At 45.6% G+C, this 17,993-nt stretch overlaps 1 protein-coding gene across 6 annotated transcripts in view; it reads left to right on the top strand.

Annotated features, from left to right (window-relative positions):
- LOC115206262 (breast carcinoma-amplified sequence 3-like) overlaps positions 1–17,993 on the top strand; it is a 356,706-nt gene that overhangs the window by 68,576 nt on the left and 270,137 nt on the right. For all 6 annotated transcript variants that reach the window (XM_029773020.1, XM_029773022.1, XM_029773019.1 and 3 more), the window contains exon 15: positions 2,458–2,728. In XM_029773020.1, the coding sequence (XP_029628880.1) occupies positions 2,458–2,728 (271 nt within the window). The remainder of the gene's footprint in view (positions 1–2,457; positions 2,729–17,993) is intronic.

Genomic DNA, 17,993 nt, shown 5'->3' with positions numbered 1-17,993 from the left:
TGGTATTTTTGCCCCATTTAGTCTGTTTCTATGGATATTTCTTCTCTTATTAATGTACTCTCATATGTTTAGCTTAGCAGCCGTTCCGGGGCCAGAAGTGTGTTTAGTTGGTAACTGTGATGTTCTATTTGCTTTAGCAGAACTAATATTTATCTGTGGAGAGCTTGGACCCTAGCTGCCTGTCAAGCTAGTGTCATGTTTGGACCAGAGCACTAAGCTTTGCTTCGACCTTGCGCGCGAACACACACACACACACACACACACACACACACACACACACACACACACACACACACACACACACACACACACACACATATATATATATATATATATGTGTGTGTGTGTGTGTGTGTGTGTGTGTGTGTGTGTGTGTGTGTGTGTGTGTGTGTATACGCACACACACGCAAACTCCTCCACACACACACGCAACCTCCTCCACACACACACACACAGATTTGGCATCTAGATGATTGTAATGGGCTGGTTAATGTGTGACTTATAACGGTAGGTCCTGCTGCCTGGCTGTGTGTTACTAGCTTTGATCCTGCTGTTGTAAACACTGTAGAGATTGCAGCAGAGAGAGAGAGCAGGCTGTTGGGCACAGAGGTTATCTCCTACACAGCAAACAAGGCCGTAATTGATAATGGTGCTGTAGCCAGGTGGGTGGACACAGCTCTTATCTGGCTGGGCTGACTGACTGGGCTGGGCTCGCTCCGACTCACCAAACACACTCCCAACGCTGACCCAGAGTCAGCCCAGGTAAACAGGCATGGCTCTGATAGAGACAGGAGGGTTTCTCAGTAATAGGGCCCTAGGTGGTTTGAAAGCAGTTTAAACTGGAGTACACTCAGTGACCAGGCAGGTCAGGGTGTTTTGTCTGGTCACTTTTCTTCTTACTCTGGGTGTCTGTTTTGTTTTTAGCTTCCCATTGTTTTCTGCACCTTTTCCCCTCTTTTGGGGCTGTTTGTTCCTTCTATCTTTTATCTCTCTCCACTTTCTCTCTCTCTCAATTTAAGGGCTTTATTGGCATGGGAAACATATTAAAAAAAATTATTTCACATTTCTTTAACCAGGCAAGTCAGTCAAGAACAAATTCTTATTTACAATGACAGCCTAGGAACAGAGGGTTAACTGACATGTTCAGGGGCAGAAGGACAGAATTTTACCTTGTTGGCTCGGGGATTCAATCTTGCAACCTTTCGGTTACTTGTCCAATGCTCTAACCACTAGGCTACCTGCCGCAAACATATGACAAAGCAAGTGAAGTAGATGATAAACAAAAGTGAAATAAACAAGAAAAATGAACAGTAAACATTACACTCACAAAAGTTCCAAAAGAATAAAGACATTTTAAATGTAATGTGTGCAAATAGTTCAAGTATTTGCACATAATCTCTCTCTCAGGATTCCTGCCATTCCATTGTAGTTCCTGCTAAGTGACAGTAGCTCTAATCTAACTTATCAGTGTTACTGATAGAGACGAGACACTTTGAACGCTTCTGTATGTGTGTGACATCATCTCTACTGTGTCTCCTCTCTACCACAACATGTCTGCTCATCTCACCCATACACACACTTCTGTTCTGAGAGACTTCACTCTACTTCTGCTGTTGTTGGAGAGTTTGTGTCAAACAAAATATGAGGAGATGACAATATTATCCAGATCAAGAATGTACCCCCTCCCCATCTAGGCAGAGCTCAGGTGAAACTACCCCTCCATCCTTAGCTTTTTATAGGAACTGGTATGTGTCTGCTATGTGCTGGATGCCTCATGAACTGTCATTGCTGAGGACAATTACCCAGCCAACCTGTGCCATGGCCACAGATGAAACACAGGTAGACAGCGCTCACAGTGGAAGATATACACCTTATCTTTTTCTGATGATGAATACTGTCTGTCCCTCTCTCCCTCTGTCTTCCTCTTTCCAGCTTTCTAGCTCTCTCTCTCTCTCTCTCTCTGTTGCTCTGTCTCTCTGTTGCTCTGTCTCGGTCTCTCTCTCGTCTCTGTAGCATGTCTGATATAGCATCTACACAACTATCTGTTGGAGTGTGTCCTCTGTGAGCTGGCTGTGTGTAGCTCTAGAGGCCACAGACTGAGAGAGAGACCTTCATTGTCTTCTGCAGACAGACAGACTGTTGTGCTGTCTTTACCAAAGACTTAAAAATACATTACCACCAAACCCTCAACAACCCTCCAGAGACCTCCTTTCAACTGGTCATCTTATATTTTCTGTTCAGTGGTCAGTTCAACATCTATTTGAGAACGTTAAGGTTTTGTATGGGAAATGCAATGTTTTGCTCTACGATCAACAGCCTTACTACTTATACATTGTGTTACTGTCACTGTATGACTAGCTGATCAGCATTCTCTATCTAAAACGCTCTCTTCACCACTCCTTCCCTCTCTCTCTCCACCTCTCTTTCCCTCGCTCCCCCCCGCTTCTCCTTCCCCAGGTCCAGGATATTTGTTTCAGCCAGGACAGTCGCTGGGTGGTGATCAGCACACTGCGTGGCACCTCCCACGTCTTTCCCATTAACCCCTACGGTGGCGCGCCCTGCGCCCGCACACACATGTCCCCCCGCGTGGTCAACCGCATGTCCCGCTTCCAGAAGAGTGCAGGGCTGGAGGAGATAGAGAATGAACTGAACAGCAAGCAGGCTGGAGGAGGGAGATGCAGCCCCATCCCCGGGCTCTCCAGCAGCCCCTCGGGGTCCCCACTACACGGTAAGGATAGAGGACACACTCGCGCACACACAGATGCACATGCACCAAGCACAGAGCAACATCTCACTCATGCTCTTACTATTGCACAGTACAGAAAACCCCATAATACGCAACATGTTGTGACATGGCTATAGCTGATATGGTGGGTGTGGCAGCACACACAGTTCTTCAGACAGCGGCGGCTCCAGCTCCAGTAAGTGACAACAACCACTGACTGGCTGTCACCTGAGTAGACCTTGTTCTGCTGGGGACTATGACCTGTCTGTTACAGCCTTGGTCCTGTTGGTCAAACACCCCTAGAGCCGCCTGGCCTGGCTGGCACACACACACTATCACTACCGCGTGGGCACACTCCCACTCATACGCAAACACACACCTGTCGACATACACTCATCAGCAAGTTCACAGAGAAAAATCACAGTTCAGGGTCGATGCTGTTTGCAGAACTTCTCAGTTTGCCCTCCCTCCCTTCCTGTCACTGTCAGGGCTTCAGTCATCCATCTCTCCCCTCTCTCCCACTCTCTCCAGCCGTGGTGCCCTGAATTCCCCTCTCCCTTCCTAGCCTGTTTTCCAGAACCTCACCCTTTGGTCCTCTAGTCCTCACCCACTACTCTGTTTGTGTGGCTTCTCTCCCCCAGCCTCTGTATTAATGACCACTGGCAGATCACTTAAAACAATGTCAGAAGGACGTTCAGGCCAGAGTGACGTCAAGCCCAGGGAATGTACTGCCGCCGCAGCTTGTCTCGTGCAGGATCTAGAGAGATAAAGTGGAGAGAAGGAGATGGAAAGAGAAAGAGGAGGGACAGGAAGTAAAAGAGGGAGTTTAGCTCTTGTAGCAGCAGTGAAGGAGGGAGAGAAGCAAGAGACTCACAAATCACTCCTGTCAACACACGGGTATCAGTCTCTTCAGTGATACCTGTGTGTGTGTGTGCATGTGTGTGCTGCCCCCCAAGGGGTGGCAGATGGCTATATAAATGTTACAGTGTGAAGAATGACAAAAATACTACTGTTTGAGCAATCGGTTTTCAGGACTTTGATATTTATAGCGTATCTGTTCATTTTTATTGACCTCGGGAGGCTGTGATAAAGTTAGCCAGGAATCCGGGGGCTGGGTTTTCTCTGCATGGTGTGTGTGTCATTTCCTTGCAGTCTGTTTGTGTGTGTGGGAGGAGATCATGACGTCTGTTCTGTCAATATTTTGTTCAACCCTTTCGTAAGCCATAAAATGCGTGTTCTCCCTACTTCCATTCACTCTACAACCAGCACTGCAGCTGTAATGAATGACTGTATCAAAGTGTTCCCATAAGTTTGGCTTTTTTAATATTGAGGAACATTTCTCTGGTCATAGGAGTAACGACATGAATTTGTGCATGAGTTTCACATGAGTTGCAGTGATATAATGTATTGGGCCTATAGCCTACTGCACAAACTAAATGCTACATAAGTGTTTTTAATTGTGTAATGTTGCATAGGCTTACGTTTTTTAAGTCATCAATGTTTAAGTGAAAATCTGAGCGGTAGATCTTGGCTTGCATTTTGACTCAAGGTGACCTTGACTGTAACTGTTTTCCCATCAGTCTGAAGTTTGTGTTGCATGAGTTTCAGAATGATTTGTCAGCATCCTGTTGCTTTGCAACGCCGATCTTTTCATTTTAGTCTGTTTCTGAGTGATGAGGCTAGATGATTTATCCTGTTTGCGCAGACCCCAAAAACTTTGCTTGTGTTCTGTCTGTTTTGTGAACAGGTTGTTTCTTGGTGTTGAATCTGGGCGTCAGAAACAGGGTAATGAATCAGCCAGACTAAACACAACAGCTGCCCTCTGATTGTCCCCTGTGACAACACACTGATTTTGGGGAAGGAACTAGAAAAAGTACACATCCTTCAGAGCTGCCAGGCCGCTTTAAAAATAGAAGGCTACAATTGGCCTTTTTTCTCTCTCTGTTTAAATATTTATTCTCCTTAAGTCCTGTTTAAACCCTTGACCTTTGACCTTCGCCAGTGGATCCTCAGAGGAATGGATGACCTGATGTCTCTAATGATTAAATTTAACTGAGACAGTGTGTTCAATTAAGAGCCCTGTGTCATGTGAAAAATCTTCCCAGCGTGAAATAGTTTCCAATCATTCTGATTGTGAGGTCATGCTGTAAAATTTCTCCCAGCTTGAAAATGTTCCCAGTTCAATAATTGCACGTGTATCGCTTTATGTCGATGGCTGAGTTCGTGGGAACATTTTCACGCTGTGAGAAATATTTCAACATGTCACAATCAGAACGATTGGAAACTACTTCACGCTGGGAAGATTTTTACATGACACCCTTCATGGGCATGAATTTTAAGCCCGAGCCCTACTCATGCCTGCAACATTAAGGCCCTACCCTACCCAGGCCCAATTTGTTCTTCCGACACCCAAAACTCAAGGAACATTATTATTTTCTGTAAAATAATCTCTCTTGTATTTGATGAGGTTGAAGTACTTCTGACACCATGTTATGATCCTAGTCAGATATGACTGTACTGCTCAGCAGAGCACGAGCAAATGGCTGAGCTTCAAAATGTTACTGATACCTGAGCCCTGCTCGTGCCTTAGTTATTGATGAAAAGCTGTCCCAACCCGGCCCTAACCCCATGTATAATGTCTGTCTCGGGTCAGGGAGCAGAGCTCGAATTCAGTGGAACCATTGTTTTATTTATTTTATTTTTATTTAACCTTTATTTAATTAACTAGGCAAGTCAGTTAAGAACAAATTCTTATTTTATTGTCCCTAATAATGTCATGTAACGATGTGAAGGACTGTTTGAGAATCGCTTTAAACTTCTATTCGCACATCAGTCATATAGCTTAGCTTTAGACGTAGTTTCTAAAGTAGCTCACACAACCTGAACCTGCAAGAGTGCTCTGTTGCTCAACTGCTTAGACATCATACATACTGTACATATTTGATTGTTGGAGTAGATGTTTCATGTACTGTAAACCAATGTGTTTGTTTTAAACTGGCGTGTGTATGGTTTTAGTAGACTAGTTCTCTGTGGTCATTGAGTCTGGCTGATTTGGGGTCAGTGTCTGACTGTAGACAAGAGTGGGCTCGCTCTGCTGTGCTTCTGTCACTGTCAGACACAGTTCAGTCCAAACACTCCTGTGGTTGAAGGAGAAGTTCTGCTGTACTGAATCCACTACTATTCCAAACAGGAGCAAAATGCAGAAAGAAAATAGATAATAGAGGTTACTGAAGTGTGTGTCCACTCCCATGGTTCATTGAGTGTGTTTGTGTCCCCTCACGTCTGTGTGTGTGTGTGTGTGTGTGTGTGTGTGTGTGTGTGTGTGTGTGTGTGTCCACTCGCATGTGTGTGTGTGTGTCCACTCGCATGTGTGTGTGTGTGTGTGTGTGTGTCCACTCGCATCTGTGTGTGTGTGTGTCCACTCGCATCTGTGTGTGTATGTGTTGGTGCATGCGCCCGTGTGTTTGCAGCTGGGGTCAAATGGTCCAAGTCATGAAACATCAACACTTGACTGTTCGTCTGTTAGTGGGGATGCTGATTTCTCCTGGTGGCCTGTATAGATGGCTTGGTGGTTCATTGTGGATCCTCAGTCAACGAGTCATCTGGTTTCTGTCCCACATTCAAAGGCCGCAGCGCAGGGCAAAACAAGGTTCAAGGGGAAACTGTTAATTCACTGTTGAAAATGGTTACTTCCTCTGTGCTATTACAAGCCAACACAGAGCTTGTTTGGATTTTCAGGGTTCTTTAATCCTTCACAACACCCTTTTCTGTCAGTCATCGTCCTCCGGCCAAAACACAGTCAGCGTGTAACGGACGCCGGTCGTACGATGATGGCATTTGCTGTTTGTCCCAAATGGCATCCTTTTCCCTTTAAAGTGCATTACTTTTGACCAGATCCCTAGCCCTATGGGCCCTGGTCAGAAGTAGTGCACTATAAAGGGAAAAGGGTGCCATTTTGGATGCAGGCATTACCTCGGAGTGGTTGGTAACTAACTAACGTCACGCTAGCGAGGCGTGACACGTTTACGACTTGACCTTCTGACCCAGGGCTTGTCTGAGAGGTTCTAAAATTAGAGATTTTTAAACGCTCACTTTGAAGTGCAGGACACACTGTTTTTCTTCACTGGTTCGTAAAACATGAAGCTTGATGCTGTGTGCTCTCCCAGTGGCTTATATGACCTCTAACACACACTCACACACACAGGAAGGCAGGCACACACACTGGAAATGAATATCAGTCACCTCAGCAGAGGGACATTTTAAATGTTGTAAAGTGATAGATGAAGGAAGATGTGGTTTACACCATAAGTGATGGAGGTCATACAGTTGCTTCTACCATCTGCACATTCCACCATCTGAATAATCCCTACAAGATGGCAGCTTTGCTTCTAGTCCTTAGGAAACTGCAGTATTTCGTTTTTTTTATGTATTATTTCTTAAATTGTTAGCCTAGAAAACCTTGTGTTATTTCATACAACCGGGAAGAACTATTGGATATCAGAGAGACGTCAACTTAACAGCACAAACAGCACTACGACCAGGAATACGACTTACCCAAAGCGGTTCCTTTGTCTGCACCTCCCAGGGCATTTGAACTGATTCCAAAGGCCGACCCAAAACAATGCTGCCGGAGGAGAAGGTGCCGGAGCGGACTTCTAGTGAGGCTTCGGATGCACTCACACCACCCACCGCTTCCGAGTATATTACTAGCTAATGTCCAGTCCCTAGTTAACAAAGTAGACGATATCAGGTCAACAGTTGCTTTCCAAAGAGATATTCGGGATTGTAACACAGCCATGTTTCCGTGAAACAGAGTAACTGGGGACATGCCATCGGAGTCCAAACAGCCAACAGGATTTTCAGTGTATCGCGCCGACAGGAATTAACATCTCTCCAGTAATAAGAAGGGCAGGGGGTGTATGTTTCATGATTAACGACTCATGGTGTAATTGTAACAACATACAGGAACTCAAGTCCTCTTGTTCATCTGACCTAGAATTCCTCACAATCAAATGCTGACCGTATTATCTCACAAGAGAAGTATCCTCGGTTATCGTCACAGCCGTGTATATCCGCCCACAAGCGGATATCCAGACGGCCAACAAGGAACTTCACTGGACTTTATTCAAACTGGAACCATATATCCTGAGGCTGCATTTATTGTAGCTAGGGATTTTAACAAAGCTAATTTGAGAACAAGGCTACCTAAATTCTATAAGCATATCGATTGCTGTACACGAGCGAGTAACACGCTCGACCATTGCTACTCTAACTTCCGCGATACATACAAGTCCCTCCCCCGCCCTCCTTTTGGCAAAGCTGACCATGACTCCATCTTGTTGCTCCCCTCCTATAGGCAGAAACTGAAACAGAAAGCGCCCGTGCTTAGGTCTATCCAACGCTGGTCTGACTAATCGGATTCCATGCTTGAAGATTTCTTTGATCACGTGGACTGGGATATGTTCCAGGTAGCCTTAGATAATAACATTGACGTATACGCTGACTCGGTGAGTGAGTTTATAAGGAAGTGTATAGGAGATGTTGTACCCACTGTGACCTATTAAAACCTTCCCTAACCAGAAACCGTGGATTGATAGCAGCATTTGCGCAAAACTGAAAGCACGTACCACCGCATTTAATCATGGCAAGGTGACTGGAAATATGGCAGAATACAAACAGTGTAGTTATTCCCTCCGTAAGGCAATCAAACAAGCAAAGCGTCAGTATAGAGACAAAGTGCAGTCGCAATTCAACGGCTCAGACACGAGACGTATGTGGCAGGGTCTACAGACAATCACGGATTACAAAAAGAAAACCAGCCCCGTCGCGGACATCGACCCCTTGCTTCCAAACAAATTAAACAACTTCTTTGCACGCTTTGAGGACAATACAGTGCCACCGACGCGGCCCGCTACCAAAGACTGTGGGCTCTCCTTCTCCGTGGCCGACGTCAAAAACATTCAAACATGTTAACCCTCGCAGGGCTGCCGGCCTAGACGGCATCCCTAGCCGCGTCCTCAGAGCGTGCGCAGATCAGCTGGCTGGTGTGTTTATGGACATATTCAACCAATCCCTATCTGAGTCTGCTGTCCCCACATGCTTCAAGATGGCCACCATTGTTCCTGTTCCCAAGAAAGCTAAGGTAACTGAACTAAATGACCCGCCCCATAGCCACCACTTCTGTTATCATGAAGTGCTTTGATAGACTAGTCAAGGATCATATAACCTCCACCCTACCTGTCACCCTAGACCCTCTTCAATTTGCTTACCGCCCCAATAGGTCCACAGATGACGCTATTGCAATCACACTGCACACTGCCCTATCCCATCTGAACAAGAGGAATACCTATGTAAGAATGCTGTTCATTGACTACAGCTCAGCGTTCAACACCATAGTACCCTCCAAACTCATCATTAAGCTTGAGACCCTGGGTCTCGACCCCGCCCTGTGCAACTGGGTCCTGGACTTCCTGACTGGCTTTCCCCAGGTGGAGAAGGTAGGAAACAACATCTCTACTCCGCTGAGCCTCAACACTGGGGCCCCACAAGGGTGCGTTCTCAGCACTCTCCTGCTCAAAATGTGGCTTGTCACCGAAAACCCTCACTAACTTTTACAGGTGCACAATTGAGAGCATCCTGTCAGGCTGTATCACCGCCTGGTACGGCAACTGCACTGCCCACAACCGCAAGGCTCTCCAGAGGCTGGTGCGGTCTTCACAACGCAAACTACCTGCCCTCCAGGACATCTACACCACCCGATGTCACAGGAAGGCACAAAGGATCAATGACAATAACCACCCGAGTCACTGCCTGTTCATTCTGCTTTCATCCAGAAGGCGAGGCCAGTAAATGTGGGACAGAGAGATTGAAAAACGGCTTTTATCTCAAGGCCATCAGATTGTTAAACAGCCACCACTAGCACAGAGTGGTGGCTGCCTACCTACAGACTTGATATCATTGGCCACTTTAATAATGCCACTTTAAGGATGTTTACATATCTCGCATTACTCATCTCATATGTGTATACTGTATCCTTCACTATCTATTCTTTAGTATCTATTGCATCTTAGCTGCTCTGTCACTGCTCATCCATATTTGTTATACTTATATATTCTTATCCCATCCCTTTACAAGATTGTGTGTATTAGGTTTTGTTGTGGAAGTGTTCGATATTACCGGTTAGATACTGCTGCACTGTCGGATCTAGAAGCATAAGCATTTCGCTACACTCGCAATCACATCTGCTAACCATGTGTATGTAACCAATAAAATGATTTGATTTCTCTTGTTCCTATTGAAAGATTAGTCTGTCCATTACTGGAAGCAAAGGCAGTGTAGTCTTCACTGACATTTTCAAACTCTCCCTCACCCAGTCTGTAATACCTACATGTTTCAAGCAGACCACCATAGTCCATGTGTTTCTGAATGCCAAGGTAACCTGCCTAAATGAGTATCGCCTCGAAGCACTCACATCTGTAGCCATGAGATGCATTGAAAGGCTGGTCATGGCTCACATCATCCCAGACAACCTGGACCCACTCCAATTCGCATACCACCCCAACAGATCCACAGATTACGCAATTTCTATTGCACTACACACTGCTCTTTCCCACTTGGATAAAATGAACACCTACGTGAGAATGCTGTTCATTGACTACAGCTCAGCGTTCAACACCACAGTGCCCTCGAAGCACATCCCTAAGCTAAGGTCCCTGGGTCTGAACACCAACTTTATCCTCGAGTCCCTGACTGGCCGCCCCAGGTGGTAAGTGTAGGTAGCAACACATCCAACAAGGTACAAATCTGTCGTTCTGCCCCTGAAAATGGCAGTTAACCCACTGTTCCTAGGCCGTCATTGAATTTAAGAATAAAAAATAAGAATTTGTTCTTAACTGACTTGCCTAGTTAAATAAAGGTAAAATAAAAATACATCCGCCACGCTGACCCTCAACACAGGTGCCCCTCAGGGATGTGTTGTTCTTCCCCTGCTGTACGTCCTGTTCACCCACAACTGCGTGGCCGCCCACGACTCCAACACCATCATTAGGTTTGCAGATGACACAACGGTGGTAGGCCGGCTCACCGAAGACGTTGAGACAACCTGTGGAGAGGAGGTCAGAGACCTGGCCGTGTGGTGCCAGGAAAACAACCTCTTCCTCAACATCAGTTAGACAAAGGAGCTGATCGGGGACTACAGAAAACAGAGGGCTAAGCACGCCCCATTCACATCGACAGGGCTGTAGTGGAGCAGGTTGAGAGCGTCAAGTTCCTTGGTGTCCACATCACTAAGGGCATGGGCCCTCAGATCCTCAAAGTTCTACAGCTGCACCGTCGAGAACATCTTGACTGGCTGCATCACTGCTTGGTTTGGCAACTGCTTGGCATCCAACCGCAAGACACTACAGAGGCTCCAACCACCCAAGCCACAGACTGTTATCTCTGCTACCGCACGGCAAGCATTACCAAGTCAGAAATGAACAGGACCCTGAACAGCTTCTACCCCCAAGCCATAATACTTCTAAACAAGACCGCTAGCCATCACTAGCCGGCTACCACCCGGCTACTCAACCTTGCACCTTAGAGGCTGCTGCCCTATATACATAGATATAGAATCACTGGCCACTTTAATAATGTAACACTAGTCACTTTAATAATGTTTACATACTGCTTTACTCATCTCATATGTATATACTGTATTCTATTCTACTGTATTTAGTCAATGCCACTCCAACATTGCTCGTCCTAATATTTCTGTATTTCTTAATTCCATTATTCTCCTTTTAGATTTGTGTATTGTTAGGTATTACTGCACTGTTGGCGCTAGGAACACAAACATTTCTCTTCACCTGCAATAACATCTGCTAAATATGTGTATGTGACCAATAACATTTTGATTTGAAATAGCTAATCAAATGGCTACCCGGACTATCTGTATTGACTCTCTTGCACTGACTATGCGAGCACACACTATGGACACACACACACACGTAACATGCACACACATAGATACTGAAGCCACACACACAGACTGCTGCTACTGTCTATCTATCCTGTTGCCTAGTCACTTTACCCCTACCTATATGTACAGTACATAGTGACATCAATTACCTTCTACCCCTGCACATCGACTCGGTACTGGTTATCCCTGTATATAGCCATGTTATTTTCTACTCCCTATATACATTATAGCCATGTTTTTTTTTTATTCACCGTCTTTATTCCTAGTCACTTTTTATATATTTTATCAAATTGTTATCTTTAACTCTGCATTGTTGGAAAAGGACACATAGGTAAGCATTTCCCTGTTCGTTTGACACCTGTTGTCTATGACACGTGACAAATAAATGTGATTAGATATCTTACTGGTTTGTAATCATAACTGAAAAGTCTTCATTTTTAACTTATTGCATCATGTAATGTAAAAAAAAGATTCTAAAGACTTGCAGTGTATCTGCCATGGTCTCTCTCAGCGTGTAGTACCGGTGCTATCCTCTTTGTGGTGCTGTGTTCTCAGAGTTCCTCTTGGCAGAGAGCTGGCCTGGCTCTGTGATGCCAGTCAGGCCTTATTCCACTCCACTGAGAGAGCGATGAAAAGACGTGTAAAGCTTGACTGGCTCATAGTTTTCCCTTGATAGGAATCTAGCCCAACAGAAAGGGCTGGGACGTCTCTGTAATTCCTCCTGCCTTCCTTTTTATGAATGGTCACTTCCTTTCCACTGAAAAACATTCCCCTCATGAGTTCCACTTTAAAGACACAGTATGTACGGTAGTTTAGTAATTGTGTTTTGGGTTTCATTTTAATTTTATATTTTTACCGGTGTGAATTTGTCTTGATTTATTGTAGTGTTGTTTAAAGAGAAGAATTAGTAATTAATGTTATTTTGCTTTAGTTAGATTTTGTCTGATGTTATACACTGTGTAGAACTGAAGAGACCCTAAAGGAGGATTTATGTTTTGTTGCTATCAATGTCCATATTTCCCCTAGACCCCCAATGTATCTGAATACATTCACAGTAGGTGGTGTTTTAGGATTCTGCTGTCTCACTGAGACCGAAAGGGATGTTAATGAAATTAAAATAGGGATCTTTGAAAATATGTGTAATATGTTTTTGTTTCTCAAGTTAACTCACTTATGTTATTGGCTTAAGAAATGTCACATTTGGGGAGAAACCATTTCCTCTGAAAATGACAAATCCAAAAATACCACATTTACATTAACCTACAACTGAGGATGTGCAAGTTCAAATCCTGAAAGTAAATAAATTCTAACAGCTTAGAAAATATAAATGAATAAAAGTGTCAAGTATAAGCTTGTAGCATTACATATAATGTTAGTAATATCAATATAAGTGTGTGTGTGGCAGCCAGGCCAGTACTGTGTGTGTGTGTGGCAGCCAGGCCAGTACTGTGTGTGTGTGTGTGTGTGTGTGTGTGTGTGTGTGTGTGTGTGGCAGCCAGGCCAGCGCTGTACTGTAGTTGTGTGTGTGTGTGTGTGTGGCACCCAGGCCAGCGATGTACTGTAGTTGTGTGTGTGTGGCACCCAGGCCAGCGATGTACTGTAGTTGTGTGTGTGTGTGGCACCCAGGCCAGCGATGTACTGTAGTTGTGTCTATGTGTGTGTGTGGCACCCAGGCCAGCGATGTACTGTAGTTGTGTGTGTGTGTGTGTGTGTGTGTGTGTGTGTGGGGCACCCAGGCCAGCGATGTACTGTAGTTGTGTGTGTGTGTGTGTGTGTGTGTGTGTGTGTGTGTGTGTGTGTGTGTGTGTGTGTGTGTGTGTGTGTGTGTGGCACCCAGGCCAGCGATTTACTGTAGTTGTGTGTGTGTGTGTGTGGCACCCAGGCCAGCGATGTACTGTAGTTGTGTGTGTGTGTGTGTGGTAGCCAGGCCAGCGCTGTACTGTTGTTATGTGTGTGTGTGTGTGTGTGTGTGTGTGTGGCACCCAGGCCAGCGATGTACTGTAGTTGTGTGTGTGTGTGGCACCCAGGCCAGCGATGTACTGTAGTTGTGTGTGTGTGTGTGTGTGGCACCCAGGCCAGCGATGTACTGTAGTTGTGTGTGTGTGTGGCACCCAGGCCAGCGATGTACTGTAGTTGTGTGTGTGTGTGTGTGTGTGTGTGTGGCACCCAGGCCAGTGATGTACTGTTGTTGTGTGTGTGTGTGTGTGTGGCACCCAGGCCAGCGATGTACTGTAGTTGTGTGTGTGTGTGGCACCCAGGCCAGCGATGTACTGTAGTTGTGTGTGTGTGTGTGTGTGTGTGTGTGGCACCCAGGCCAGCGATGTACTGTAGTTGTGTGTGTGTGTGGCACCCAGGCCAGCGATGTACTGTAGTTGTGTGTGTGTGTGGTAGCCAGGCCAGCGCTGTACTGTTGTTATGTGTGTGTGTGTGTGTGGCAGCCAGGCCAGCGCTGTACTGTTGTAATGTGTGTGTGTGTGTGGCAGCCAGGCCAGCGCTGTACTGTTGTAATGTGTGTGTGTGTGTGGCAGCCAGGCCAGCGCTGTACTGTTGTAATGTGTGTGTGTGTGTGGCAGCCAGGCCAGCGCTGTACTGTTGTAATGTGTGTGTGTGTGGCAGCCAGGCCAGCGCTGTACTGTTGTAATGTGTGTGTGTGGCAGCCAGGCCAGCGCTGTACTGTTGTAATGTGTGTGTGTGTGTGTGGCAGCCAGGCCAGCGCTGTACTGTTGTAATGTGTGTGTGTGTGTGTGGCAGCCAGGCCAGCGCTGTACTGTTGTAATGTGTGTGTGTGTGTGTGTGGCAGCCAGGCCAGCGCTGTACTGTTGTAATGTGTGTGTGTGTGTGGCAGCCAGGCCAGCGCTGTACTGTTGTAATGTGTGTGTGTGTGTGTGGCAGCCAGGCCAGCGCTGTACTGTTGTAATGTGTGTGTGTGTGTGGCAGCCAGGCCAGCGCTGTACTGTTGTAATGTGTGTGTGTGGCAGCCAGGCCAGCGCTGTACTGTTGTAATGTGTGTGTGTGTGTGTGGCAGCCAGGCCAGCGCTGTACTGTTGTAATGTGTGTGTGTGTGTGTGGCAGCCAGGCCAGCGCTGTACTGTTGTAATGTGTGTGTGTGTGTGTGGCAGCCAGGCCAGCGCTGTACTGTTGTAATGTGTGTGTGTGTGGCAGCCAGGCCAGCGCTACACTGTAGTTGTGTTTTTCCTCCTCGCGGTTCGAGGCCCAGCCGGCTACCTACCTCGGCTTGAGACAATAACGGAGATCGCAGAGTAAAACCACACAGCAATTGAACAAGCCGTTTACTCAAAGCAATGTGTGCTCTCTGTATTTTCTAGTTTGCTGGGAACCAAAAGGTGAAGGAATATGTAACTGTTGCAGCGGTTGGTTGTGGGTACTCATTTCCACTGTGGGTACCTCATTTTTTAAAATAATATTAGTTTTATTTCATCTTTAACTAGCCAAGTCCGTTAACAAATTCTTATTTACAATGACGACCTACCCTGGCCAAACCCTCCCCAAACCCGGACAAAGCTGGGCAAATTGTGCGCTGCCCTATGGGACTTCCAATAACGGCCGGTTGTGATACAGCCTGGAATTGAACCCGCGTCTGTAGTGACGCCTCTAGCACTGCGATGCGGTGCCTTAGACCTCTGCGCCTGATTTGATTTCTAGCTCAATCTCCAACCACTAAACCCCTTATCCTTGGGAGTTCGCTGATAATGTTGTAATAAAGTAAATAAACTGTTTCATCTTTCTACATGGGAGAAATACTGTGGCTTCAACCCGTAGTGCCACACACAGGCCACTATGTGTTTCTCAATAGAACAGCTTTTACAACTTGTTACCTTGTCTCGTTACTATGGGTTACTTCATAGAAAAAGACAGGCCTCCATTATAGTTCCTAAGCCCCTGTGTGTTTCTCACTCTCCCTGTTGTAGCCTGAGTGTGAGTTGCATTAGTGAAGTGTTTGTTGAACCTCGATGTTGTGGTACTGTAACCTACTGTCTTTAACTCACTCTATCAGACTAGCTTTTGTGTGTTTTCCTCCTCTGGTAAACCCATCTGATGTCTCTGTATAGGGCAGTGTAGGTTCAGGGATCGGCTCAGACGTGTCGCCATCTGTGTTTTCTTTCTCCCATGGTGAGGAAATTAAAAGGTGACACTTCTCTTCTCATGACCTGAGTCACTGGCCTGTCAGAGAGTCAAACAGAGAGCCAAGCAGCCTTGCTACGGTACCGCCACTTCCACTAGAACACAGGCCACTTAGGCCACAACAATTTATCACCCTTATATATTTACAGCTTGAATGAAAAGTGCTTTACAAATGAAGTTATGTCGTATGGGGTGTCTTTGTGTTATGAAAAGGATATAGATGGTTGTGTTACTGTAGCATATGTTGTCAAAATAAAACCAAGACATTTGTTGACTATTGGAGTATTTTTTTTATTGTGCGTATGCAATTACATTTTAATATAAGAGGGAAAATAACTGATTTTGTGTTTGGAAGAAGGTGGACAATTTTAAAATGTGCTCAACTGCATTGTCTGTTAGGGATTTTGAAATGAACATTCTCTTGATTTAGATACTGCTGAATTGTGCCAGCTAAATCTAGATGAAAGTGCTCTTGAGGTTGCTACCAGTTATTTAAATGTAACCACCATTGTTATTGGACGATAATGATAAAGTTACCATGCTCCATTTCAATCGAGGATATTTTAAAGACTGGAATGAGTTATCGAATACATTTAAAAGTAGTTAGAAAAATCCCAGTCTTTACTTTGGGCTGTGTTTGGAAGCTGAACAGAGAACTGTAGGCTGCTAAAGATGTTGATTAATTAGCTAGCTGTAGAACATGTGGTTGAGTAGTGGTAACTTTGATTAAAGGAGGCATGTTCTTGCCAGTCGTGTGTAAGACATTGTGGGCTGATTAGGAAGGGAATAGTTAGGGTTTTTTACATTAGAAATGTAAAGTTACCTGAACAACCAGGACATTTACTCCCAAATATCACCATATGAAGATTGTTGACAGTATATACTGCTTATTGTGGCTCTCATGCTCTTTCTCCCGCTCTCTCTCTGTCTGTCCCTCTTTTTCTCTCTCCCTCTCTCTGCCACTGTCTCTCTCTGTGTGTGTCTGGTCCGGACTGTGTGTCTGGTCCAGACTGTTTCCTCTCTGCTGGCTAAGGGGTCATGTGGGAGTGTATGCCAGGCTGACCGGCCCTGTTCCGTTCCTTTCCGGGGAGAGTTCTTCACTCCATCTGAGGGGCGTACTGGGGGGTGTATCACCGCTCTGTCTACAATCACACACACCGACACGCACACACCATTAAGTGCTAGCTTTTTCAGTTCCCCTGTCAGCTGTGCTGCAGGATGCCGTTGGTAGTTAAGTGAGTTCTGAGCTGTATGTATTGTACCAGTCAAAAGTTTGGAAGGAGAGTGATGGAGTGCTGCATCAGATGACCTGGCCTCCACAATCACTCGACCTCAACCCAATTGAGATGGTTTAGGATGAGTTGGACCGCAGAATGAAGGAAAAGCAGCCAACAAGTGCTCAGCATATGTGGGAACTCCTTCAAGACTGTTGGAAAAGCATTACAGGTGAAGCTGGTTGAGAGAATGCCAAGAGTGCAATGCTGTCATCAAGGCAAAGGGTGGCTACTTTTAGAATCTAAAATATATTTTGATTAGTTTAACACTTTTTTTTTGGTTACTACAGTACATGATTCGATGTATGTTAATTCATAGTTTTGATGTCTTCACTATTTTTCTACAATGTAGAATAAAAAATAAAGAAAAACTCTTGAAATGGTAGGTGTGTCCAAACTTTTGACTGGTAATGTATGTTTGAGAGGTTCCTGCTGAGCTGTGTGGACCTGGCTGGTTACCTCTGAACTACATGGACATAATCCCATTACTGCCTGCCTGGTCCTGTTGATCACAGACACATGGCTGTGGAGGGCCCAGCCCCATTGATCAGCCCTGCAGATAGACATTCACATCCAGACCCTCTACCATGGCTCTCTTGTTCTCTCCATCTCAACCTCCACCACTCTCTCGTATTGCTTTCTCTCGTTCTCTGGTGGTGGCAGCATCAAGCTGTGGAGATCTTTTTCAGTGGCAGGGAGTGTGAGACAAGTCAGGATCGAGTGAACGATAAATGGAGCAAAGTACAGAGATCCTTGATGAAAACCTGCTCCAGAGCGCTCAGGACCTCAGACTGGGGGAGAATGTTCACCTTCCAACAGGACAATGACCTTATGCACACAGCCAAGACAACACAGAAGTGGCTTCGGGACAGGTCTCTGAATGTCCTCCCAG

This window comes from Salmo trutta, chromosome 13, assembly GCF_901001165.1.
Source record: "Salmo trutta chromosome 13, fSalTru1.1, whole genome shotgun sequence".
Classification (NCBI taxonomy): domain Eukaryota; kingdom Metazoa; phylum Chordata; class Actinopteri; order Salmoniformes; family Salmonidae; genus Salmo; species Salmo trutta.
Note: the sequence above shows the minus strand (reverse complement) of the source record. Positions and strands in the feature narration are given on the sequence as shown.